General features: G+C 42.7%; 1 protein-coding gene across 8 annotated transcripts in view; it reads left to right on the top strand.

Moving 5' to 3' along the window:
- FLNB (filamin B) overlaps positions 1-24,746 on the top strand; it is a 153,852-nt gene that overhangs the window by 111,689 nt on the left and 17,417 nt on the right. For 4 of the 8 annotated variants that reach the window (XM_075938852.2, XM_075938858.2, XM_075938857.2 and 1 more), the window contains 17 exons: positions 377-974; positions 1,210-1,383; positions 1,748-1,910; positions 2,396-2,556; positions 6,491-6,658; positions 8,382-8,474; positions 9,376-9,499; positions 10,044-10,200; positions 13,115-13,304; positions 16,051-16,298; positions 17,881-17,955; positions 18,702-18,804; positions 20,389-20,529; positions 21,218-21,346; positions 21,992-22,165; positions 22,942-23,100; positions 23,465-23,668. In XM_075938852.2, the coding sequence (XP_075794967.2) occupies positions 377-974; positions 1,210-1,383; positions 1,748-1,910; positions 2,396-2,556; positions 6,491-6,658; positions 8,382-8,474; positions 9,376-9,499; positions 10,044-10,200; positions 13,115-13,304; positions 16,051-16,298; positions 17,881-17,955; positions 18,702-18,804; positions 20,389-20,529; positions 21,218-21,346; positions 21,992-22,165; positions 22,942-23,100; positions 23,465-23,668 (3,061 nt within the window). The remainder of the gene's footprint in view (positions 1-376; positions 975-1,209; positions 1,384-1,747; positions 1,911-2,395; positions 2,557-6,490; positions 6,659-8,381; positions 8,475-9,375; positions 9,500-10,043; positions 10,201-13,114; positions 13,305-16,050; positions 16,299-17,880; positions 17,956-18,701; positions 18,805-20,388; positions 20,530-21,217; positions 21,347-21,991; positions 22,166-22,941; positions 23,101-23,464; positions 23,669-24,746) is intronic. The other 4 variants (XM_075938853.2, XM_075938854.2, XM_075938855.2 and 1 more) reach the window with 4 other exon arrangements.

Consider the following 24,746-nt stretch of genomic DNA (forward strand, 5'->3'; position numbering starts at 1 on the left):
CTTGAGACTTCACCCTCAAAGAATGTATGCTGTAATACACTTGGCTAATAACTCAGTATAAACACCTCTTAATGTTGCTACCTTTTTGTTTAATGGGTATACAAAAACAGCCAAGCTTAAGTCTATAAGCATGGAAACTTTAGCAGATTTCATATTGTTTCTAGTGCAACTTGACATGAGAATTTTCTTCCATCAAAGGAAAGAAGCCTATTGCTTGTAATGTGTCTACGTAATTTGAGCGTTCAGCAGACTTTAACATGACTTGCCAAGTGAATTAGTCTGGAGTTCTTTATGGAACTGCTTTATTTTGACCAGGCAACTGCCAGGACCGAATGTGTAAATGTTATGGCATCTAACTGAATTTTTTTTATCCTAGGTAAAAGCCCATGGTCCAGGCCTTCAAGGGGGTCTTGTTGGAAGACCAGCACAATTTATGATAGATACCAAAGGAGCAGGAACTGGAGGCTTAGGTTTGACAGTAGAGGGCCCATGTGAAGCTAAAATTGAATGCTCAGACAATGGTGATGGCACATGCTCCGTCTCTTATCTGCCTACTAAACCTGGAGAATACTTCGTAAATATTCTGTTTGAAGAGGTTCACATTCCTGGGTCTCCATTTAAAGCAGACATTGAAATGCCATTTGATGTTTCTAAAGTGATTGCCACAGGCCCTGGTCTTGAACATGGTAAAGTGGGTGAAGCAGGACTGCTTAATGTTGACTGTTCAGAAGCTGGACCTGGGGAACTGGATGTAGAAGCTGTTTCAGATTCTGGCTCTAAGGCTGAAGTCAGCGTTCACAATAACAAAGATGGAACGTACGCTGTTACATATATGCCTCTCTCTGCTGGAATGTATACGCTTCTGTTGAAATATGGAGGAGAGCAAGTGCCGAAATTTCCTGCCCGTGTCAAAGTAGATCCAGCTGTGGACACAAGCAAAATTAAAGTGTTTGGACCAGGAATTGAAGGAAAAGGTAAGATGTATGCTTAAGTTTTTGCCTGACATTTCATGGAATATTCTAAGGAATGGATAGACTGTAAGGGATATACCTAAATGCAGTATTACAACTAGTGATTTTTTTTTTGCAAGAGACTATACTTCACCTTCACCAATCTTTGACACTTGTCATAAATGTCCAAGAGTAATCTACAAAAAATCCTTGACTATAAAGTATTTAATGACTTTTTTCCTCAAATCCTATTCTGCAGATGTCTTTCGTGAAGCTACAACAGATTTCACTGTAAATGCCCAACCTCTAACAAAGACTGGAGGAGACCACATCCAAGCTCAAATCACAAATCCCTCTGGCGCTTCCACAGACTGCCTCATCAAAGACAATGCTGATGGAACCTACGCAGTAGAGTTTACACCATTTGAAAAAGGTAACCTGTTGTTGGACCATTGTGTGGGAATGGGGAAGATAAAGTTTAAAAAAAAAACAACAAAAAACCTTGAACAGGCTTGTCATACTAGTGCTAATAATTTGCTGCTACTAAAATAGCTCTCCAGCGGAAGAGATTATTTCTGTAGGAGGTGACCCTATCAGTACGTATAGTGTATCCTTAGCAGAACATGCTATTTTAAAGAACCTGGAATTGAAGTGTAATTTTGAGATGTCAAACACCGTTTCTGAGTAGAAGAGGAGCACTGTCTATTGCAGTCAGTCTTGAGTATCTTGAATGAACGACCCCTTGAAAGTGGTGGCTAATCATTTAACTTGATGACAATGGGTTTTCACTTCAACAGGTCCACACACAATTGAAGTGACTTATGATGGTGTACCTGTTCCAAACAGTCCTTTCAAAGTGGATGTCACTGAAGGCTGCCACCCATCACGTGTAAAAGCCCAAGGAGCTGGACTCAAAGAAGCATTCACTGATAAACCAAATGCGTTTACTGTTGTCACCAGGTAACTAAGTCACACTATCAGTGGAAGATGTGGTAGCAAGTAATTAAGGATAACTTGACACAGGACACTAAATCTATTAATACTACCAAGGTTGAACTTCAGTAGTAGACCTAATGTGACTTGAGGCCGGTTTGTTACTGCCTTATGAATTCAGTGTGCCTCTTGGTAACATTACTCCAGAAGTAGATGTCTCAAACCTGTTTTTGTGGTCTTGTGTCCTTTTTACAACTAAATTCACACCTGGTCCATACCTGGCCTTTCAAAGCACTTCCACAAACCTAGTCCCTGAACTGTTTGATTCACAACAGAACTGTAGCCTCCTCTAGGGTAAAATGTAATAAGGCTACACTCTGTGTAGTAATGCTAGCATGGACAAACTCTGACATGCAAGTAGGAAATCATATTTTGTGAATAAATGCAGCAAACCTGAAAGCATACTAATGTATTGCTCTTCTTCCTCTTCCTCCTCCCCTCCCCCCCTGCAGAGGGGCAGGAATTGGTGGACTTGGCATAACTGTTGAAGGACCTTCTGAATCAAAGATAAGCTGTAAAGATAACAAAGATGGCAGCTGTAGTGCTGAATATATTCCTTATGCTCCAGGAGATTATGATGTCAACATCACATATGGGGGAGAACACATACCTGGTAAGAATTCTTCCATTGGATACTGTAAAACTAAGGTGTTGAAAATAAGATTGCGGATCCAAATTTTGCATCCAAGTAGCATATCTTCAGATACTAATGTGAATTGTAGCTAAACAGTGGCTGAGGTGACTGATTACAAATCTTTAAAGAAGGATGGCAGATTGTCAGTTGAAGGCAGCTGAGGAACTATCTTACAGTTCTCTTCTTGTACATGCACACTGATACTGCTTGATTTAATGTTTGGGAGCACTGGGCAGGCTTTTGAAGTTGCTCCTGGGATTTAAAAAAAATAAACTTAGCTTTAACATCAACTTGCAAAAACATCTGCAAAATAACCGAGGCCAGACAACTTAGTTTTAACTGCTATTGAAAGCTAGTATGGAGCTATGGATAGGTGCCCAGTACAAATGAATAAAATGTAAAGCCCTTTCTGTACTCTTTTTGTGTACTTCCAAGAATTTAAAAGAATGGTTCAGACTTTCCTGACTAATGTAATAGACATAGCAATCCATCTTGATGTGCCGTCTGTTCTTGCATCATGAGGTGGTATTAGTTTATATAAATCTAGTGTAATGGAATATTGAGACATAGAAAGCAAGTCCTCTCACTAAACTACTTTTAAGTGCCATCTGCAAATTGAGCAAACAATGTGCAATTTAATAGGGCCAGACTAAAAGCCCTTCCAGGGTGTGGATGTTAAGACCCTGTATTGCGGCAGATTGATTAAATAGTCCAGTCTTTTATGCACTGCAAAAAGCATTTTAGTGCTACCATTTCCATGAAAATAACTAGGTGACTTCTTTCTCAAAGGTGCACTGGATCTCAAAGCCGATATTGTGGTAGCACATGAACAGTGTTCCAAGTGTTTGGCAGCAGCTAACTTACACTTAGTCCTTGGTAGAATGCAAAGCCACCTTAGCTAAGTGGCTGTTTAATTTCTACTGAAACAGTTCTGAGCACTTAACTTTCTCCCGTGTATAGAACAACCTATGCTCCTTTTTTCCTAGAACTCATGGAACTGCCTACCCCTACCAATCCCATTTATCAATGTACTGTAACTTGGTAAATTGCCAAGGAACTGGAGGCTTGTGTGCTCCTTCATTTCAGCTTCTGGCTTGTTCTCTGCCTGTATGATGTTCCTTCCTAAATATGACAAGCAAATGGTTTGCAGCTAAACATCCAGTTTACAGGAGCAGGGTGCTGGCAGGTCAATTTCAACAGTGAGACTTGTGTTTAGCTGTACTCTGGGTCCAGCCAATTATGGCATGTAGCCCAGATATTTACAGTTGCTGGTCTGCAGGCTCTGCAAATGTTTCTCTGGTTTTTTTATCCTTCTCTTTTATTTCCGGCAGTTAAATCTACATAGTATAACCCTCTTTCTTGGTTGAGTGCCTAATACAGCTCTGCTTTTGGAACACTTGTTACTTCTGCGCAGCTGTATAGCATTTTGCCAGCAAATGGTCAAACTTGTGAAAACACCATGGAAATTCAAAGGAAATACTGACATGTAATCTAACTTTATGCTGTCTGGGTACTGCAGGTTATACTGCACAGCAAGCCCAGAAGCATAATAGCCTACAAAATTGGATCTGTATGAAGCCCTTAATTTGAGCAAACAAGCAAATAGGGTATCTTAAAAATGACTGCCTCTTAAATGAGCCAGGTATTCCTGGGGTAACACCACTGGTGATACGATTTCTTGTCACTGGCAGAAAGCTAGGTAATTGCAGGACTACCGATTTGGGATAGGAGGGGGAGAAGGGCCTTGCAGTCCTGTGATTCGAAGGAGGCAGGAGCTCCTGGCAGCAGCCTAGGGCCCCTTTGAATTGCTGTTAGAGCTGTGAGGAGCCGCACTGAGGGAGGCAGGAGGAAGGGGGCACACTGCGGTCTGGGCTGCTCTAAGGGCTGACTGCCACAGGCCCCAGCCCTTCTGTACAAGGCCCTCCCTCTTCTGGGGTGTAGAGGTCCCTTCTGCCCACATCTTGCTTTCCTGTGCTTGTAACGAACCAAACTTCAGTGGCTTCAAGTGCTTATTTGTTGTGTTATCAACAGGAATATACTTTTGGCCCAGTCATATGGATAGGGATAGGAGCTGCCAGGGTAAAACCTACTGAATGCTGCAAAAGCAGAAATGACATGTCCTGAACCTTAAAGTGGCTAGATGGCAGTGTTGAAACTCACTGCCTTTGTAGTTGGGAGTAGGTCAATTTTTGCTTCTAATTATTATTTTTGTTTTATAAACTGGTACAGATTTTGAAAAACGATGCAAAAGCAAACTGGTTCTCATTGGTAGTAACATTTTGTTAAGTTAGCCTCCCTTAAAAATTAGACTGATTTGTCTTTTTTTCAGATACGAAGCATCTTTGGCTTGCTTATGGCCATAGGAACAACCCCTTGACTTTTACAGAGCCTTGAAGCTTGACTTTATTACCTTTTTTTAAAAAGGCTTTTTTGAGCACTTAACTTAGATACTTTCCTTGATCAAATGCGAATAAACTGAAAATGCTCCACCCCAGACGTGTGTATCTTTAAGGGAACACAATCCCCCAATTCAGGAATGGTTTTAATCAGATCCCTAAACATGTAGGGAAGATGAAATGCCATTTAGTTCAGCCCCTATGCTTAAGCAGGACCAAATAAACCTGGGCTATTTTTGACCGGCTTTTGTCCAGTCTATTCTGAAGCCATCAATGTTGGAGTCCATGACTGAAGTGCAGATTTAGTTTTTGCTACACCTAAAAATAAAAAGCAATCCTTCACCCTTGATTTTGGAAGGAAATACTCTTAAGACCATGGTCACCAACAGGTAGATCACGATCAACTGGTCGATTGCGAGGTGTCCTGTCTGCCCCGCCCCCATTTCCCTCCCAACCCTGAGAAGCCCCACTACCTCCATTTTCACGGGAGGTAGGTAGTGTCGGCTTCCCGGGGATGGACAGAAGTCCTGCAGCTTAGCACCACTTCCAGTGATTCCGGAAGTGCGCTAGCTGCTCTACTGGGTGCGCTGCAGGAGGGAGCATTGGTTCCCTGCACTACACAGGAGGGGCGAGTCAGCCACGGGGGAGGCACGCGCGCTGGGTTTCCTGGCACACGCTGGGGGTTCTGCCCTGTGCTGGGGGAGGGATTGGCCCCCTGGGCGGGCAAGCACATGTGGGGCTTCCCTGCGCTGCAGGGGAGGGTGGGGGTCAGCCCCTGGGCAGGCACCTGCTGGTTTCCCTCGGGGGGGGGGGGGGGGAGATCCTGGGAGGAGGCAGATGCAGGGGACCCTCTATCTCCACTGACAACCCAGATCCCGCTCCCCAGCCCCCATTCCCCAGCCACAGAACTGTCCCCACTCCCCTGTCCCAGCTACAGAACGCCGTCCCCACTCCCCGAATGCTGTCCCCACTCCCCTGTCCCCAGCCACAGAACGCTGTCCCTATTCCCATCCCTACTCCCTGAACTCTGTCCCCACTAGAAACCTGTCCCCACTGGCACTCTGTCCCCTGCTGCAGAACCCTGTCCTCTCCCTCCCAACACCATGTTCCCTCTCCCCTGCCCCCAACCGCAGAACTGTTCCACAAAATGTATAATTATAAATGCTTCACTTTAGATTTAAATATCAAGAATAAAAAACAGACAACTTATTTTGTAACTATAAGCACGTGATTTTAATTTTATATATTGCATAATTTAAAAACTGTTTCCGTGTGTGTGAGGGCTGGGGATAGCAAGTGATGGACAGGAGGAGAATAGAGGGCGGAGCTTCAAGGAAGGGGCGGGGCGGTAGATCTTAGCCTGTTCTGTGACTTAAAAAGTGATCTTGGGTGTAAAAAGGTTGAAGATCACTGCTCTAAGTATAAGGGGTTCAAAAGATGGTGGCAGGAGGCTACAGTGGGCTTGTGTTTACTTAAAACTTTAAAAACTGCCATTTGTCTATGCTTCTGTTTAACAGGCAGTCCCTTTAAAGTTCCTGTGAAAGATGTTGTCGACCCATGCAAGGTAAAAGTTGCAGGTCCTGGTCTTGGAACAGCAGTTCGAGCCAAAATCCCACAGTCCTTTACTGTGGACACCAGTAAGGCTGGGACAGCACCCCTTGAAGTTATGGTGGAAGGACCCAGAGGTAAGAACCCTGGCACTACCTTACTTTGATATGCCTACCTTTATATTTTGCAGGTAATGCTGGATTGAAGAATTGTGGGGCCTTGCACAGTAGTTGGGGGGGGGGGGTAGGGAGAACGTCTTCACTTCTCCAACAGGGTAACCAGGCCAAATTTGAGAGGTTCAGCCAAACCTGAGCAGCGCTGGGACCCTGTTCTCTCTGTCCTGGATGCTGCTACTAGCCCTAAGCAACATGAATGAGAGCTATTAAGCAAAGCACGTCTACCCCATCCATATCTCCTCCCCCATGATACTCCTCTAGCCACCTCCTTACCCTGACCAAACTGATGGGATGTGCATGGGGCAGACATCCTGTTCATCCAAGACTTGCCTTGCTATTTGGTAATTCCCCCTCTCAGGATTCTTGTTGCCCATCCTGCTCTCATGTGGCGTAGACCAAACTGAGTGTGGCATTGCAGCACTTCAGTGCCACACCAGTTTGGCCTGCTGCAACACATCTTGAGATGGGGTGGTGTGGTAGGTGTTGAGTCTACATGGGTTAATCTGAGCCTGTGAATAGCTAACTGTCTCAAACCTCTCGGCGATAACTAAGGACTAGCCCCATTGCCAAACTTTTTCTATAAATACTAGAATTGTGCTCTCCTGAGAAATTATTGCACTGCTAAAATTAAAATAGATCTTCAGGCTCAAACCTGGGAGGAAACAGAGGGTCTGCAATGTCCAAGAGGAAGCCCTTGTTCAAGCTAACATTTCAGGAGGTAAACATTAAGGGAGTGATCCTTCTTTGCCTGGCCTTTGAAAGGTGAGATGCCATAAACTTCTGACCTGAATTTTACTACACGTTTTTTTCTTCATGAACAATCAGATCTGTCAAGGGGAGAGCTTTTAGCAGATCTCAAAACTCCAAGGCCAAGATGCTAAGAAGCAGTGCTCTGGTGTGTAACATTAAGACTGTACCTTCCTTTTGTGTTGCCACCTCTATACCAATTCAGTCTGCCACAGGTCCCCAGACAGAACACACATGCCCTTTCATTGAAAGGGCAAAAGCTTTGTCTTGCAATTCCAAGTACCAGTAGCTAAATCTAAGGGATGGTAGGTAGTTTCTCTCCTACCCTTTAGGTTTACTCTCCTTTGATATGCTCAGCATGCTTGTCTTTTTTGCCTTTTTTTTTTTTTTTAACCAAACACCCCTTTTTTAAAATCAAAGATGGCTCTCATTGGGAAGCATCCTGAGAAATCTTGAGTACTCTTGGAATACCTGCCTAGCTTGACTAGACTGCTGAGACTCACATGTTAATACTAGCTTTTCAGCAACTAAATTTGTCAAACGTTTGAATATGCAGAATTCATGGTGCTAAGACAGGCAAGAAACTAAGGGTACGTCTAGACTACATGCCTCTGTCGCCACAGGCATGTAGATTAGACTACCAGGCATAGGAAAATGAAGCAACGATTTAAATAATCACCGCTTCATTTAAATTTACAAGGCTGCTGCGCTGAGCTGACAAACAGCTGATCAGTGCTAGAAGAATTTGACTGGGGTCATTAGCTTGCTGAGTGATCTCTGCTGATCATACAAGCCTCTAATCTCTTGTTTCATAAGGGAAGATACTAGAAATGATACTCAAGAGATCATTGAGTCTAGTCCCCTGCCCTCACGGCAGGACCAAGATGAGCCATAACTTGAAATGAGTACCCGTCAAATAACAGTTATCTAATTCTAGCTGATGAAACGGATTCCCAGGCATGGCGCAGTCCATTGAAAGCGATTTCAGAGTTCTTTAAAGGTGACCCACAGGGGGAAGCTAATAAGACAGGTTTGCATTTTTCACTAACTGCTGATGGCACCCAAGCAAAAATCCAGCTGCAAAAATAACTTGCTTTGCATGGCAACTAACTTCCTTTATAGCTGCTGAATTACTAGATTTACATTAAAGCATTACCATAATTATCATAAATATAGCTTGTCTTGCCATGTGTGATTTGAACTGATTTGCTTGCTTGCTAAGAAACTTGCTGTAACTGCAGTAAAATAACTTGAAACAATTCGGGTCTGGCTTCTTCGTTTTTTTTTTTGTTTGTTTTTCTTTTTTTCTCCAGTATCTTAACATGAAGCCTTTTTTTGGGACTACCTGCTTTCCTTAAATATTTATCTTGGTTCAAATGATCTCTCTGGGCATTAGAACTTTTTTCTAGATACACTGAGGGAGCATGAGACAAAAATCACTGTCTGATACTAACATGCTTTCGCATTGAACTGGGTGTGCTGTGTATTCCATTGATAGAAATACACACTATCAATGACAGTTCAGCTATAATCTTTCCTTTTTTGTAAAGCTCTTCAGATGTGCTTCAGTTAATGGTAGGCTCAAATTGCCCTTAGCATGCCTTTCAAGAACCTTAGCTTGCCTTTGCAGACAATTTCAGGAAGCGTTCTGGTGGCTATTGCTGGTGTAGTCAGCAAAAGGCCTAAAGGGCTGGTGGGATGCAAAGTTTATCTTTGACCCCCGCTCAAACAAAAAAATGCTGGAAAGTATCTCTTAGTATCTACACAGTGCACTCGTTCTTAGAGGCTTATGTGAGATTTGTGTAAGGCTTTAAATCAATAGCAGCACATGAAGCTTTAGGCAATAAAATGGCCAATGCAATTTTGCTGTTTCAATAGGATGGGGGTTTGATTAGTGCTGTTGGAGGAAAAAAGGTCTCTCTTTGTTCTAGGAATGGCAGAGCCTGTTCACGTGATCGACAATGGAGATGGCACGCACACAGTAACGTACACACCTATGCAGGAGGGTCCACATGCAGTCTCTGTCAAATATGGAGATGAAGAGATTCCTCGCAGGTAGGCTAACACAGCATCCACTTTTTCCACAACAAGCCACCTACCTAACTAGCAGAATTCATGTTCTGAACAGGGGTAGCTTTCGTAACTTGAACAGACTGCTTTCAGTTTCCATGCTTCCTTGTAAGCCAATATAGTTCAAGAGGTGTTTTTCCAGTTCGTGATCCCAAGAGCCATGATGCATTTTTAAACTTGCTTAGTGTTAGACTTGACTTGATATTTGCTTCCCAGACCATAGCAGTAAGGTTATCGGGTGGCCTCTGTTTAATCTTGTATTGCTGGATATTGGTCTTCTGGTACTTGGAGGAAATAGTAAGAAGACATTGTGCAATGGCATCTGCAAGCCAGGATAAATGAACTCTTAAACTACAGCATTTCCGTTTCAATGTTTCAATGCCTTCAAACTAGTGTCAAGTCTTGGGTCTCGATTCAAGAGTATATTGTAGAAGTGGGATTTAAGCACGTGTGGGTGTTGTCTTGAATGACAGTACCTACTGTAAAGACTAGCAAATGTTGACTTAACACACTGTTCCCTTGTAACAAGTCCTTTCAAGGTAAAAGTGCTTCCTACGTATGATGCCAGTAAAGTGACTGCAAGTGGACCAGGCATCAGTTCATATGGCGTTCCAGCCAGTTTACCTGTGGAGTTTGCTGTTGATGCTAAAGACGCTGGAAAAGGGCTTCTCTCTGTACAGATTACGGTAATTCATTGTTAAATCTCTTACCTAAATGCTGCATGTTCCTGAGTGGAATTAGGCTGGTTTACGGTCTACTCTGTCAATCTTATCGGTTGTCACACTCTGAAATACCAGGAGTCTTGAAAAGGGTGTCTTCTGGCTAAACAGATGCTCAGATTCAGATATTACTTGAAGTCAACTTCAGAATACTGATCCCTAAATTTCAAATTTCTTTGAAAATTGTCTTCCATCTGAAGTGGGCTGTGCCCACGAAAGTCCATGATACCATTTGCATGTTTTGTTAGTCTTTAAAGTGCTACCAGACTATTTGTTAACTTTTCCTGTTAGGCTACATCTACACTGTGTATTTTTTCAGAAGAGGAAATGCAAATGGAGCGCTCATGGGCTCTTGCGCAAAAGGGTTTTTGTTTTTTGACAAATGGCCTCAGCTATACAGGGCTTTTTATTGCAAAAAACTCTTCTGCAAAAAGGATCAGAAGAAATGCTAATGAGAGCATGAGAGATGCAAATGAGCGCTCCATTTGCGTGTCCTCTTCTGCAAAAAAAAGTGTAGACTTAGACTAACTTGGCTACCCCTCAAACTTCTGGAAACTAAAACTGGCCAAGCATTAAACGACCAGTTGTGCTGTAGTCAAAACTTCTAGCTTTTTCATCTTTCTCCAAAGGCCAAACATGCTGATGCAAGAAATCAAGCTGCTTGTTTCAGACTTTGTTTAAAAACCAAACGAACACTTTTCTCCCTATTTATCTGATCCAGCAGGGCCAGCTTTGCTCTTGTGGCACTTGTGCCTTTGATTAGTTTATCATCTAATGAGCCTCTCTCCAGGAGCCTGCTACAGTTATAAGCTCTTTAAACTGATACAAGTGGAACGTTCAAGTCCGACAAGTTTTGCTGCAAAGAAATCTTCATTCTCTCAAATACCTGATAAGGACGTGGGGGGGGGGTGGAGAAGGAGAAAGGTATAGAGAACGCAAAGGAAAAAGTTACCCTGGTTCTAAAGCCATTAAACTATAGCCGCTATTAGTAAGCTTCACTAGCACATTTGTCCTTGCCATAGCAATTGTGTCACAACCTATGTGCCACTTCATGATCTTTGCAGGGTTCGTACACCCAAATCTCATGCTCCATAATGCAGTTGCTTGGCTTGTTAACAGCAGAATTACAGTATAAGCAACTGTCATGGACTCACAGGTCAAGCATGGGCACAACTTGTATGGTTCCTGCGGGAGCAGGGATCCCCCTTTCTCTGAGCATTAGACTGCTTTGACTCACGGGACCACCCACTCATGGCTTTCAGCACTTCCATCTTCTCCCATGGGTCTCCTCAGGGAGCGCGCACACTCTAAACCTCCAGGTCTGCCACTCCCGGAGGGAATAGTGCAGTCCAGCTCTCTAGACCAGAATGTACTCAGCCAGTATAAAACAAGAGGGTTTAGTGAGCATGTGAACACAGCATAAGACCACTCAGGGCCTGGCTTCCCTTAGCACAGCATGTTTGTCTGCCCTGCATCCAGGTGGCTTCCCTCAGCACAGTCCAGAAACCCCTTTCTTCTAGATGAGCCTCCAGTATCCTTCCCCTGTCCTTTGTCTTCTGTCCAGGTAGACAGGGTTGCCTGAGCCCCTCTTATCCACCTCTCCTCTCCTCCTCAGGTGGTCAGGTCAAGCATCTCCTCTGTACAGCCCATTTTCCTCCCACTGGTCCGAACAGACTGTGCTGTCCAACCTGGGTTTCCAGTCATGGGGAGGTGGGGTGTCCCCAGTTGAGTGATGGTCCCTGTAAGAACAAACTCCTTCTCTCCTCACCTTGTTAAACCAGAAACAGAGCCCCACCCCCCTGTATGCAACCCCTTGGAAAACCAAGCAGTCTTCCCCCCCGTTCCCCCCACTTTGTCATAACATGTAGAAAATACTTAATCTCCCAACTTTTGCTAGTTAGCATTCAGTAACAGTTAAGCATGGCTGTCCCTGCATAGAATAGTCTCAGAAGGTGGTTGTGTACTTGCTCACACTATCATAAACATCCTCTGTACAGTCCCCAATCATGACCTTTGGGTGACCTTCCATTCACTCATGATAAAGACTAAAGGAGCAAGGCATAAGTCCTTGTTCCTGTAAGTTGTCAAGGTGCTAAAATAGGAACCATTTTTAGTATAAATGGGTCCACTTGGGGTTTTCTGGACTTCATGCTTTGTGGCTGTTTGGTACTATTCCAGAACAGCTTTGTAAGAAGACATCTCATGCAGTGTTGACCTTGGTTTTAGATATGAAACTTGTGCATGCCTCCACTTCAGTACTGTTCCTACCAATGAGTCCAAGCACTTCCTTAGTTCTTGTAATGCTTTTTGACTAGCCACTGCAGTAATGGCACTTAGCTTACACTGGGCAGTCCATCTTGAAACTGTAAGGTGATGTGCTGAGTGTTAAGTATTTTTGAAAACAAGGTGCTGCATAACTAATTTTCACAACATTGGAATTTTTGTATATGGGGTGGAATGTGTTAGGATTATTGTACTGAAATGCTTACAGGGTTCAAAGAGATGTATTGGAAACTGCCTTGGAAGGGGCTGGATTAAGAGTTGGAGCTGGATGCTACTACCAGGTGCTTGCAAACACTTGTTTGCCAATTAATGACTGTTGTGCAGTGTAACTTGACACCTGTTTAATTTCCCACTTAAAAGGGCATGTGTTTCATGCCAATTCTTGCTCTATGGGTATACTAGCTCAGTTTAGGTACTGACTTCTTCCAGTGTTTAAGAACGTGCAGGCATATTTCTAAAAATGGCTGACAAGTTTTACTCTTCGGTTGGATGCATAATTAGTCTTGGAACATGAGGTAGGAAGACTTCTATCCATCTTCCTAAGACTTTTTAATGTGTAACTTAAACACTTGCTTAATATTTCACTTCTGCCTCTCAGGACCAAGAAGGGAAACCAAAGAGAGCTGATGTTCATGACAACAAGGATGGCACTTACTCAGTAACGTATGTGCCAGACAAGACAGGCCGCTATATGATTGGTATTAAATATGGTGGTGATGACATCCCATCTTCTCCTTACCGAATCCGTGCATCACCAGCAGGGGATGCCAGCAAGTGTTTGGCCACAGGTATGTAGCCAGTCTATTGTATTCCAAGTGGTGTATTCTTGCCTCTTTACTTTCATGTGAATATTTCTAGCTAAGCTACAGAAAAGACCTTTTGAAACCTGGCTTGGAAAGATCCCAAAAGTTTCAAAAAATAAAATGGCTGCCCTCCCTAGTAAGTGTAATTACCTGCAGGTCCCAAAATAGCTTTAGAGCCCTGTGTGGGAGAAATCTGTATCCACAAGGCTCTCTAGAACTAGAATGGCCAAAATGAGACTGTGATGCTGCTCCCAAGATCCAGCACCACAGTGGAGCTGACAGCCACTTTGAGGCAAGGGGTGTGTGCATGTGTGGGGTGGCTCTGTCCCCTTGGAAGGGGCAGGGCCTCCGGCAGAAGGGACAGTCAGCCTGTAGCACTGTCCAGATCATGCCCCCAGCAATGCTCTGGTAGCAATTCAAAGGGGCCTATGGTACTGGCTGCTGCCACAGTAGTGGTGGTGGGGTGAGCTCTGTATCCTGGGGCAATGGGCCCCTCTACCCTTCTCTCCCACCCTCACCAGCAGGCCTGCAGCATCTCATACCAGCAGCAGGTCATAGAAGCCACTGGGGGCAGTACAGCCATGTGGCCAGGAGGAGCTGCTGGCCCCTTGAAACAGTAGCACCATGTTAATATCAATTTGGCGGCTGCAGTTTAGGGGAATAGAGCCATGTAGCTCAGCGGCTAGATTTCTATCTGCAGATAGGGCTCTATTCGTAGAACACAATTCTGAGCAGAATCAAAATTTCTAATTGATTTCTGGAAGATCATCTCTTAGGGAGGACTGTTTTCTGTGGGTTAAGTTGAAACTGCAAAGGGTGAGGCAAATCCCTTCAACTGCAGCCTCTTTGACGGTAGGGAAGTTAGACAGATGAAGTTTGATACTTGCATTTTTTAATCTCACTGAGAACTAAACATCTGTGCCTGGTAAGCAGGTGTGATTAAAACCCCACTTTGTCTTTATTTGCCAGTGAGAGTTGTACAGTATAACTTGACACCTGTTTAATATCCCATTTAAAATGGCATGCTCTAATGCTAGTTCTTGCTTGATCAGTGTTTAAAAACATGCAGGCGTATTTGCGCATGCAGCATGCAAGTTCTAGCAGAGCTATATGTATAGGAACTAGCATCCAAATGAGACTTGTTCTGTTAGGAAACATCTGTTACCCCTTGGATTATAGGCGCACCCAATGCCCATCCTGTTAGGTCCTGCACAGAGAGGTGGTCGGTCGTTGGTCTGTAGAACTGAATTTAATGATCGGCAGCTTCCTAACTGCCAGTTTTCAGGACTTAAATTTCTGTAGTGAATACAGAAAGCAGAGCTCTACTGTCAGATTTTGATGACAGTTACAGGAAAAGCATAGGATCTCTAACTTGGATGTTGGCTGGTAAGTAAACTGACTTCATTTCAGTTTAGCAGAAGTCTAATCTAAGTCTACACACTGCTAAGGACTTTTAGATAGTGCTAGGCTCAGCCAAAACAATGGCAAAATCTTATACAGTTTAACTGCCACTTTCTAAAGTGTTTTTTGACAGTTGAGACATTTTCATGCTTCTAAAATGAGTATAGATTCCTATGAAAAATGAAGAAATAGCACAGTAGGGATCTTAAATCAAAATTGGGAGAGGAGGGTGGGCGGGCATTTGGCTTAATGTCATCCTACCTAGTTTCTGATTCAGTCATAATTATTCAGTATTTCTGAGAGCAGTATGAACTACTAAAGCTTTGAATTAAAAGGTCTTCAGATGTCAGCTTAAATCAAATTCCTTAAAATAAACACAACTTTCTGAGTCTAAAATATGGGATCAATTTGATGTATATCTATATGGCATCCATAGAAACACTCAATGTTTTTGATCTATATTAAAGAACCAAAGCTGTGAGCTTTTTGGTACTTGTGAACAAATTGCATTCTTCAGTGATAAATGCCATTGTTTGCATTTCAAAGCGTGTGTCTTAAATGTACTTTAAATCTTACACTTCATATTTATCATCACACTAAATATCTTTAAAATTGGTTGTGGCTGCTTTGCTATTTATTCATGGGCAAGTTACTCAAACAAATGTATGTAATACAGAAAGGGTTTTAATATGGTGCCTTAACGTATTTCTTGGCAGAGATGATCAGTTGCCATTGCTAATGGATTTCGTTGCTAGAACATCTTGACTTAGACTATACCAAGGAACTAAGTGTTATTTCACTCAGTGATCAGGTAGTTCAGAGGTAAAGTGACAATTTGCTCCATATGTGAAGCAGTCACCTGATAAAGGGTTAAAAATGAGTTACATTTGGCTCAAGTGTCTTTCTCCCTAAATCTTTAATCTATTCTCACCTAGCCTACCTACTGAACTGAGGAAGGGTATGATTAAAACTTGGTTCTTGCAGCTGAAAACCAATTCCTGGAACACATGTTTGGGGGGGGGGGGTTGCTTACTACTCATACCATAAAACTGATCCTGAGACCATGCTTGGGTGGCTACCCAAGAGAGATTCAAATGCTGCCCAGTTGATTAGGGAAGTGCCCACAGCTGGCAGCGTTTTTACTAATGGTGCACATCTGCACAGGCTCATGGTGAAGATAACAATGTATGCTATATACTGGAAAAATTAGAGGAACATTGCTTAACAGGGGTCCTTTCTGTATATATGCTGATAGTATTTGCTTTAATCCTATTTCCTAGGAAAACATTGGAAAAACTTAACTGTTTTTGTAACCAAAACTGATTTCTAGGTCCCGGGATTGCATCCACTGTGAAGACTAGTGAGGAAGTTGGTTTTGTAGTAGATGCTAAATCTGCAGGGAAAGGTAAAGTGACCTGCACGGTGCTGACACCAGATGGTACAGAAGCTGAGGCAGATGTTATAGAAAATGAGGATGGAACTTACGACATTTTCTACACTGCTGCTCAGCCAGGTGCCTATGTGATTTATGTCCGCTTTGGTGGAGTGGATATCCCAAACAGCCCATTCACTGTAATGGTAAGGTTTTTTTTTTAAATAACCAATTATTTCTGGCATACTTCCAATTTATCTGTAGTTCTCAGTCTGGCAGAAAATATCTGAACTCTTATTACATCTGTGTATATACAAATATTTACAATACAACTGGTGCATGATACCATGGTGACTGATATGGTACAAGGAAAGTCTTTGGACAGATTTTGATCTTCATTTTAAAGCTTTCATCTCCTACTTTGACTGAATTCTTAAATCCATGGATTTAAAAGTCGCATTGCAGTGCTGTACACTCCGCTACATGTGTATCATTTGACTTGTCAGTTTAGCTATAATTTACCTTCATTGTAAATACAAATATATTAAATATGATGTAGTAGAACATACCGTGCTCACTCTTCCAAACACTTGGCACAATTGCCTGCTAAATGTCTTCACTAATCTGAAGTCAGGTCCCACTTTTTTTCTTAGCAACTACCCACTTATACATGGCCATGCTTGGCCTTACTTTGCCTATTACATAAGGAGGCCTCTGACACTCTTGACAGGCCTTCAGTGGTAACTCACCAAAGAAGCCCTTGGCTGTAGATGGCTTAGAAATAGCCTTGAGTACAAAGGTCAGCTTAAAAAGACAAGCTGTGTGCATAGCATTATCTTGTGTCAGCATAACAAACTTGACTACACTTTTTCAGTGCTTAAATAGTGGTGGTGCAGTGTTTCTATATAGAACAGGACATGTCTCAACACTTTTCTCAGTATCATGAAAAAGTCTTGTTACAGGAGCATGTTGCCTCACTCCCCTCATCACTAAATCACTCTATTTGGGATAAAAGGGCTTAAACAGCTCAGTGAACAGCGAGTAAAAATGGCTGGCTATAGATACGATCCATTGCATCATTGCTAATCTTTAACTTCCCAGCATGCTTCCCAGTGCTGCCTTTCAAAGCCCTAGTCTTCTGTGACTTACATTAGCTAACTCTTTGCAGATAGTTTACTGTAGTCCTGGAAGATGCTTCCTTGAAGTGGCTTCCCTCGCAGCCACTCGAAACGTTCCACAGGAAACCACTCATGAGGCCATCAAGCCTTGTTCCAGTCATCTTGATGTACTAATGCACTTGTGAGGTTGATGCAAGGAGTTGCTGTTCTCAATACCAAAGAGCAATAATTGTCTCTTAAAGCCTCCTTGTTTCAGTGCAACAAGCATCTGCAGTGATGCAAACGAGCAAAGCAAGATCAGTGGCACAACCCCAACTGAAGTGGTGTTGCCTATTGTGACAATTGGGATTTCTGTTTGCTTTAAGTAGGAATGACTTGAGTTTGCCAGTCATCCTGTCTGCATGTATGGGGAGGAGAACCAGACTGGGTGTCATGAAGTCGTCACCCCAAACCTGTGTTAGGAAAACCCATTCATTAAGCAGCTGTCATTAGTTGATCAGTCAGATCCTCCAGCTCAATGTCTCCTGGTGAGGTGCCACTAGAGAACTGGGTGGAAAGTTTCAAGGGTGGAGAAATGCCCATAAAGTAACAATTTAAGTGTTATGTACTAGCTAAAGTATTAATTCCTTGGCACTTGATATCCAAATAACCTGCATTTGCCACTGACTAGGCTTCGGATGCAGATGAAGTTGCAGTAATGTCGCAGGAGCCCGTAAGCGCATGTCCCCCTGGATTCCGTCCCTGGGTACACAATTTTTTACTCTTCCTTCACATTTCATTTCAGAAATGACATGCTGCTGCTTGGGACTGCTTGGTCTTTCTGGTTGTTTGTTCATCGCTTTCCAGCTGATCAAATGTGTGTTCGGGATTCAGACTTCATGCAGATCTGTTTCTTTGCTGCTTAAAGGGACTCGCCCAATGAGATGTTACAGTAGCTTAAATCTGAAGAGGAACAGTGTCCACTTATGGCTATTTCTGTAACTTAACACTGGCAAATTCAGCCTTGCAGTATAGGTTCACACAAAGTTTTCCCAGTAAAATGGTAAACCGTGTCTTGAGTCTAAAACTGCATTGTGAAACTTGTATTTCTTTAGGCAAAAATTTGCTGTTGCTTACATTGCAATCATTCTACCATTCTAAGAAAAAACAAAACTTTTGTTCCAGGCTTTGAGCAACTAAAACTCTTCTCTCAGATGGAACCATGTTGCATCTTGTGTGTGCTAAATTTGTCTGTCTTCACTGGCATTCCATTTTTACTTTTAAACTTGCTGAGATTTTATTTTTGAATGTTTGGCAGTTGGGTCAATATTAAGCTTGGGGACATCAAGGGATGCTTAATGGGGCTGCTGTCTAGTTAGGCCAAGTTCTATAGTTGATTCGTTTTTACAGTGTTTAATGCACACCGATCAAATTCTCTTTTTGGTCTAAGCAAATAGCAATTGTTATGTATTTGCTCCGTTCCTGTAAAATGACAGCTTTTTGTTTCTTTAGGTCACAGAAGAACCTTATGTTCCTGCTGGTGACATGAATGGTGTGGGATTTAAGCCCTTTGATATAGTTATACCCTGGGGTGTAAGGAAGGGAGAAATAACAGGTAAACACTTCATAGTACAATGAGCTGCCTTGCTTTTTGACTGCACACTTGGGCACTTGCAATTTTCCACACCATTTACATTTGTATCAAATATCTTGGCATGCTAAATACAGTTGAACCTCTCTAGTCCGGCACCCTTGAGACTTGACTGTTGCCGAACCAGAGCATTTGCCAAACCACAGGAGGTTAATATTGTCTAGCAGCGTTACCAACACTTATTAGGCCCTTGAAGGCATTTAAGGGTAAATTAGAGCTAAATACACCACAGAACATTGAGAGCCAGGACTGGTGACTGTAAACAAACTCTGGGGACTGCAGGAAAGTTTGCCACAACCATAAATGGACATCTGGATAACTATCCATGGTCGGGCATGATTTTATTGCTGGACTACAGAGGTTCAACCTATAATTAACTTGAGTTTTAGTTATTTGCATATAAGTATTTAAAGTGTGTGTGTGTGTGTGTGTGTGTGTGTGTGTGAAATACATTCTGAATTCAGTAAGGCAACTTTTGGCACTTAGTCTTAAGCTGAGATGATACTTTTCCCATTCAGGGGCTCTGGATGCGTCTGTCTTCTATATTGCTGCTAAAACTGTAATGCATTTGATCAAGCGAACTCCAGCATGAATGCTGTAGATGATCATAGTCCAGAGATTCTGGGCCTTTTGTGCAGCCTCAGTAGCTGACCATCTATTAGTTTGAAGATTGGAATTAGTGTCTCTTCTACCAACACAGCATTTCAGGGGGCTGCCACAAACTATAATAAAACGGTTTTCTAGAGGGATGGTGCCTAAAGTTCCATCTCTGCTGTTCCCTACCACATACATTATAGGCCAGGCATCTGTGTTTATTGCATTTGTTTTTTTATGCACCTACTTGTACTTCAACTCAGTATTTCACTGTTACCCAAGTGGTTTCCTAAGGTGCACATAATCACTTTGTAAGGAGCTTTCCCATTATCTTTACTGAATTGATCATTTGGCCAATATAAACTTGTGTTACCGTATATTCCGGCATACAAGACGACCTCTGATGTTAAAAAACATCCCCCAAAAATTGGGGGTCGTCTTGTACGCTGGGTATACATCCCAGGCGCGCCTGGGATGCCCCCCTGCCGGAGCCCCTCCACGGCTTTGAAAGCCGCGGAGGGGCCCCGCCGCCGGCTTCCCCTGAGGCTTTCAAAGCTGCTGCGGCTTTGCTCCCGGTGCCTCTGGTCTGCTGGGGACCATCTCCAGCAGACCAGGGACACCGGGAGCAAAGGAGGCGGAGGGGCGCTGGGGTATAAGATGAAACCCTATCTTTTAATTAAAAAAATAGGGGGTCCTCTTATACGCCCAGTCGCCCTATACGCCGGAAAATACGGTACATCAGTAGGCTGTTCACCATGTCAGCTATACAAATACAGTGTAGAAGCCAAGTATAAACATTTGGTATTCTTAGCCTTCCATTTGCACTTGGGGGCAAGTAACTTAAGCATCTGAAATGCCTGGGGTTTAAAATGGCTTACTTGACTGTTCAAAGGAGGTGGGAGGGCATGCATTCACTATTTCAGTTCCTGTTAACTCTAAAATTGCCTTCCCTAGGTGAAGTTCATATGCCATCAGGAAAAACTGCTACACCAGAAATTGTGGATAACAAAGATGGCACTGTAACAGTGCGATACGCTCCTACTGAATTTGGGCTGCATGAAATGCACATAAAATATATTGGAAACCATATTCCAGGTGAGTGTCTAGCTTGAGACACTTTTGCATTGGGAGACAAACTGTCAGTGTAGAATTGGGAATCTTCTCAGGGTGTTTTTTTTTTTTTTTTTTTTAAACTAGCACTATATAACCAGCAGACTGCCTAACTCAGTTTCAGATGTACTCACTTCATCCTGTAGCAGTTCCCTGGCATTTACTATGCAAATGGTTTAGCTTGTTTCAGTAAACTAGTGTGAGTAAATGGAGGCAGGGGAGCTTCTCAAACAGTTAGGAGTAAAAGACCGATTTAGCAACTTCGGTTTTTGATACTAGGTATTATGTATGAGACTTTTTGTTACTTACACACAAGAGGCATAAGCCATAATTAATAAAATGTGCATGTGTAAAATGGCATTTGTGGCAGATGCAGGTGTGGTGACAGTTAAGACTTGCTAACAAGTCTCCCATCCTGGTTCAGAATGAGCTAATGTGTTTGAGAGCTGGAGAGAAAAGGCTGAAGTATTTGTTGCAACTTCTTGGTTTGTAGAAGAATTGCCAATATTTATGTAATAGTAAAAGGAAGGTTCCAAGAAACTATGTATGACAAACATAACACTAGAACGCTAAGATCTTAGTAAATCATTGAATAAACATCCAATGCGTCTAAACACCCAAATGTGGTTTTGTTAATTTTTTTGTCTGGTTTTATTTCTTAAATCATCTGCAGAGAGCCCACTACAGTTTTATGTAAACTATCCAAACAGTGGAAATGTGTCTGCCTATGGACCTGGTCTCATTTATGGGATAGCAAATAAGCCAGCAACTTTTACCATTGTTACAGAAGATGCTGGAGAGGGTGAGTTCTTAAAGACAGATGATAAAATCTTGTTTTAATCAACTCAAATTCTCTTCAAAGAAGCCTGAAGTACTTTCAAGCACAATGTAGTCTGTATACATAATTGAACTTAAGCCATAAACTAAGGGATGTTCTAACTTGCTGAGGATAACTTTTGAGTAACTTTTCTCTAACTTTGTTAGCTGGAGAGTCTATAAATGCTGACATGAGTGCACTTTGTTTATGCCTAACCCTTTTTCTAAATTTCTAACTCTTACATAGAGTAAGAGCACTACCATACAGGAAGTGGTGATATAGTATTTCAGACTTGGATTCCTGGAATAATAAACTTGGCTTAATTGGGGGAAAGATTCATTAGCCAGTAAACTGACTCTACAATATGTGATTCATGAAACACTTACTTTCCAAAGTTTCATGAATTGACTGTAATAGATTGAATCCTCCTGTCAGGCCTTCTCAGCATGCTTCTAGTGGAAGCAAATGGCTTGTCTGCTAAAATTCTTCCTGTGTGGATAAAAATGAACAGTGAAATCAAACTTAATAGATTTGTCACCTAGTATTTAGCTGGTACCTTTACAGATAGCTTGTCCTTTTTAAATTGTATTTAAAGGTTATTACATTAGAATATTACTACTTTCTCTACAGGTGGACTGGATCTGGCTATTGAAGGACCTTCAAAAGCAGAAATTAGCTGCATTGATAACAAAGATGGCACTTGCACAGTCACTTATTTGCCAACCCTACCTGGAGACTACAGTATACTGGTTAAGTATAATGACAAGCATATCCCAGGGAGCCCATTCACTGCCAAGATCACAGGTATGAAGAAAACTGTTTTGACCCAGTAATTAACTGTTCCAAACTGCCTTTTAACTGTAACTGTAACATTTAAATTAAACGATGACCTTCTGGCCTGCAGTCTGGGTGAGGCAGCCAGTGTTATGTTAAATCAGTGAAGTCTACACATTAGCCTTGTGAATTAACCTCTAGGACTAGTAACCTAATCGCATACTCTGCTACATATAGCAAAACTGCCCTTGTGCTAGCTAAACTGCTGTGATAGAGAGAGCATGGGATGAGAGGCAAAGCCAAATGGCCTCAAGACTCTCACCTGCTCAGAATGCCTTAGGGTGAGGTCTGCAGGTTTTCTAAGTTGAAACAAACCTCTGTGCCTCCATTTGCAGCTACCTTGTGACATGGAACAGCTTTATTCAGTGGTGTTCTTTCAGTCAAACTTGGCAACTCTTAAGTGTCATCATAACTTAATCTTCTGTATTTACCATTTCATGGGATAGAATTCTAGATGCTCTTATCCCAGACAACTGTAGTAGAAATGATGAAGTAGAAGGACCATACAAACCAATAAGACTGACGGTCTTCTGTACCAGTTACTTTCCTGGTACATCTTTATGGATCTAGTACCACCTGGTACCATATAGCCAATGATTTCAAAGCACTTGAGTGTTATCCGCAAACAAGGCAGGGTATACTTGACATTTTCTCCATCAGGAACAGTATGTGGGCCTCCCATCTTAGGCAGCATGATAAAGCTAAGCAACCATAATCCTAACTGGAATCTTCTTGTGTTTCTGTAGATGATGGCAGAAGAAGATCCCAAGTTAAGCTTGGTTCTGCTGCGGACTTCTTGCTGGACATTCACGAGTCTGATCTCAGCCTCTTAACAGCTAGTATTAGATCTCCGTCTGGTCGTGATGAGCCTTGTCTTCTGAAAAGATTACCCAATAACCACATTGGTAAGCTCAGCCTCTTAAAAGGAAACTTAAATGCTGTCTTGCAACTGTCATTCACCAGCTTGTGGGATGAGTTGATCTTTCCAGTTCCTTGCCAAATAATATTTCAGTCATGTTGGCCAGCACCAGAATGGGTATGGAGTCCAAATGTCTGGCACTTCCTTCAGTTCACCCCTTTATAGTTCTCTTGTGCCTGATCTTCCCTGTTGGCCCCATAAACAAGATCTGAATCTATACAGCAAACTTAAGAGGCTTAATAGCTTCCTCGGTGCTGTGCTTCTTGATCCAGGGTGCTAAAGGTTTTAATCAGAGTGACCAGTATGCAAAACTCTAAACCAGTCTGTTGTATTCCTGTTTTGTCTGCCAGGTATCTCATTCATTCCACGAGAAGTAGGTGAACACCTTGTCAGCATTAAGAAAAATGGAAGTCATGTGCCCAACAGCCCTGTATCCATCATGGTGGTTCAGTCAGAGATTGGAGATGCCAGCAGAGCAAGAGTTTCAGGACGTGGCTTGGTAGAAGGACGTACATTTGAAATGTGCGACTTCATTGTCGATACAAGAGATGCAGGTTAGTGCTATGTGAGAGCCATTTTGGAACAGTGCTTCAGCACACTTTTTCCCTTGAGAGAGGCCCGAGATACAGGCATTTCAGGATGGTGCCTGTCTAACACTTTGGATTATCCATTCAAAACTTCTCCCCACAATGCAGCTGCTTCCTTCTTCCCCAGATCCATGATGTCCAGCCTTCACTCATAAACCTCAATCCCAAAGCTGTCTAATGCAAAGTGTGAATTAGCATTAATATTTAGTAGCACTATTGGGTTGTAAAGAAGTTAAGATTTTTTTTCAAAGAAATAACGGTCTCTGCCTGTTAAAGTATTACTGTTAACAGATTCAAGAAATCAATTTCATAGCTGATAGAAGCTTTCCTGACTCCTCCCCACTCCAATCTAGGATTCCTATATTTTTCTTTATGGGCCCCCTCTCGCAACAGGAGAGAAGCACTTGCAGCCATTGTGACATAGTGGGGGTGCTGTCTGCTCTGTAACCCGGGGTTTGCCTGCCCTGTGATGGGATTCCCACTGACTCACCCATATGTGCATTGACTCAGACACCTAGTCACAGCCTGAGCAAATAACACTGCTCTTCCCAGGGCGGGAGACACAAGAAGGGAGGTGGAGACGCATCTTTGGCTCGGGGGCAGGGCCTGTGAGCGAGGGAGTTTTTCTGCAGAAAAACTGAAAAGAGACTAAGAGTGCTAGGAGTTGGGGTAGAGGTGCATAGGCCCCTCAAGGGGTCTAGGGCTGCCAGCCTCTGACTCCTTATGTCCACATCACGTCTATGCTGTGCTGTATCCTGGAGAAGCAATAAACTCTCTATTCTACTGGCTGGTGGAGTCTAATCTTGCTGCTACGGGGGTGCAGCATCGGGGGGATCCTCGATGTGCTGCCAGAGCCATATTTTCCTGACTTTTGTGAAACTGCCAGTTTGACATGGGATTCAAGAATTTTACCTGAAAGTTCTTCCCTTGTCTGAAAATGATTGATTGATTGACTGTTTGGAGTACTGCCAGCTTAAGTAATAACAGGTTATACCTGATTTGGTGGCTTGGGGGAAGGGGAAAAGAGCTGTGTAAGATTGAAGAC

Source organism: Pelodiscus sinensis, chromosome 11 (assembly GCF_052426305.1).
Source record: "Pelodiscus sinensis isolate ZL-2025 chromosome 11, ASM5242630v1, whole genome shotgun sequence".
Lineage (NCBI taxonomy): Eukaryota > Metazoa > Chordata > Testudines > Trionychidae > Pelodiscus > Pelodiscus sinensis.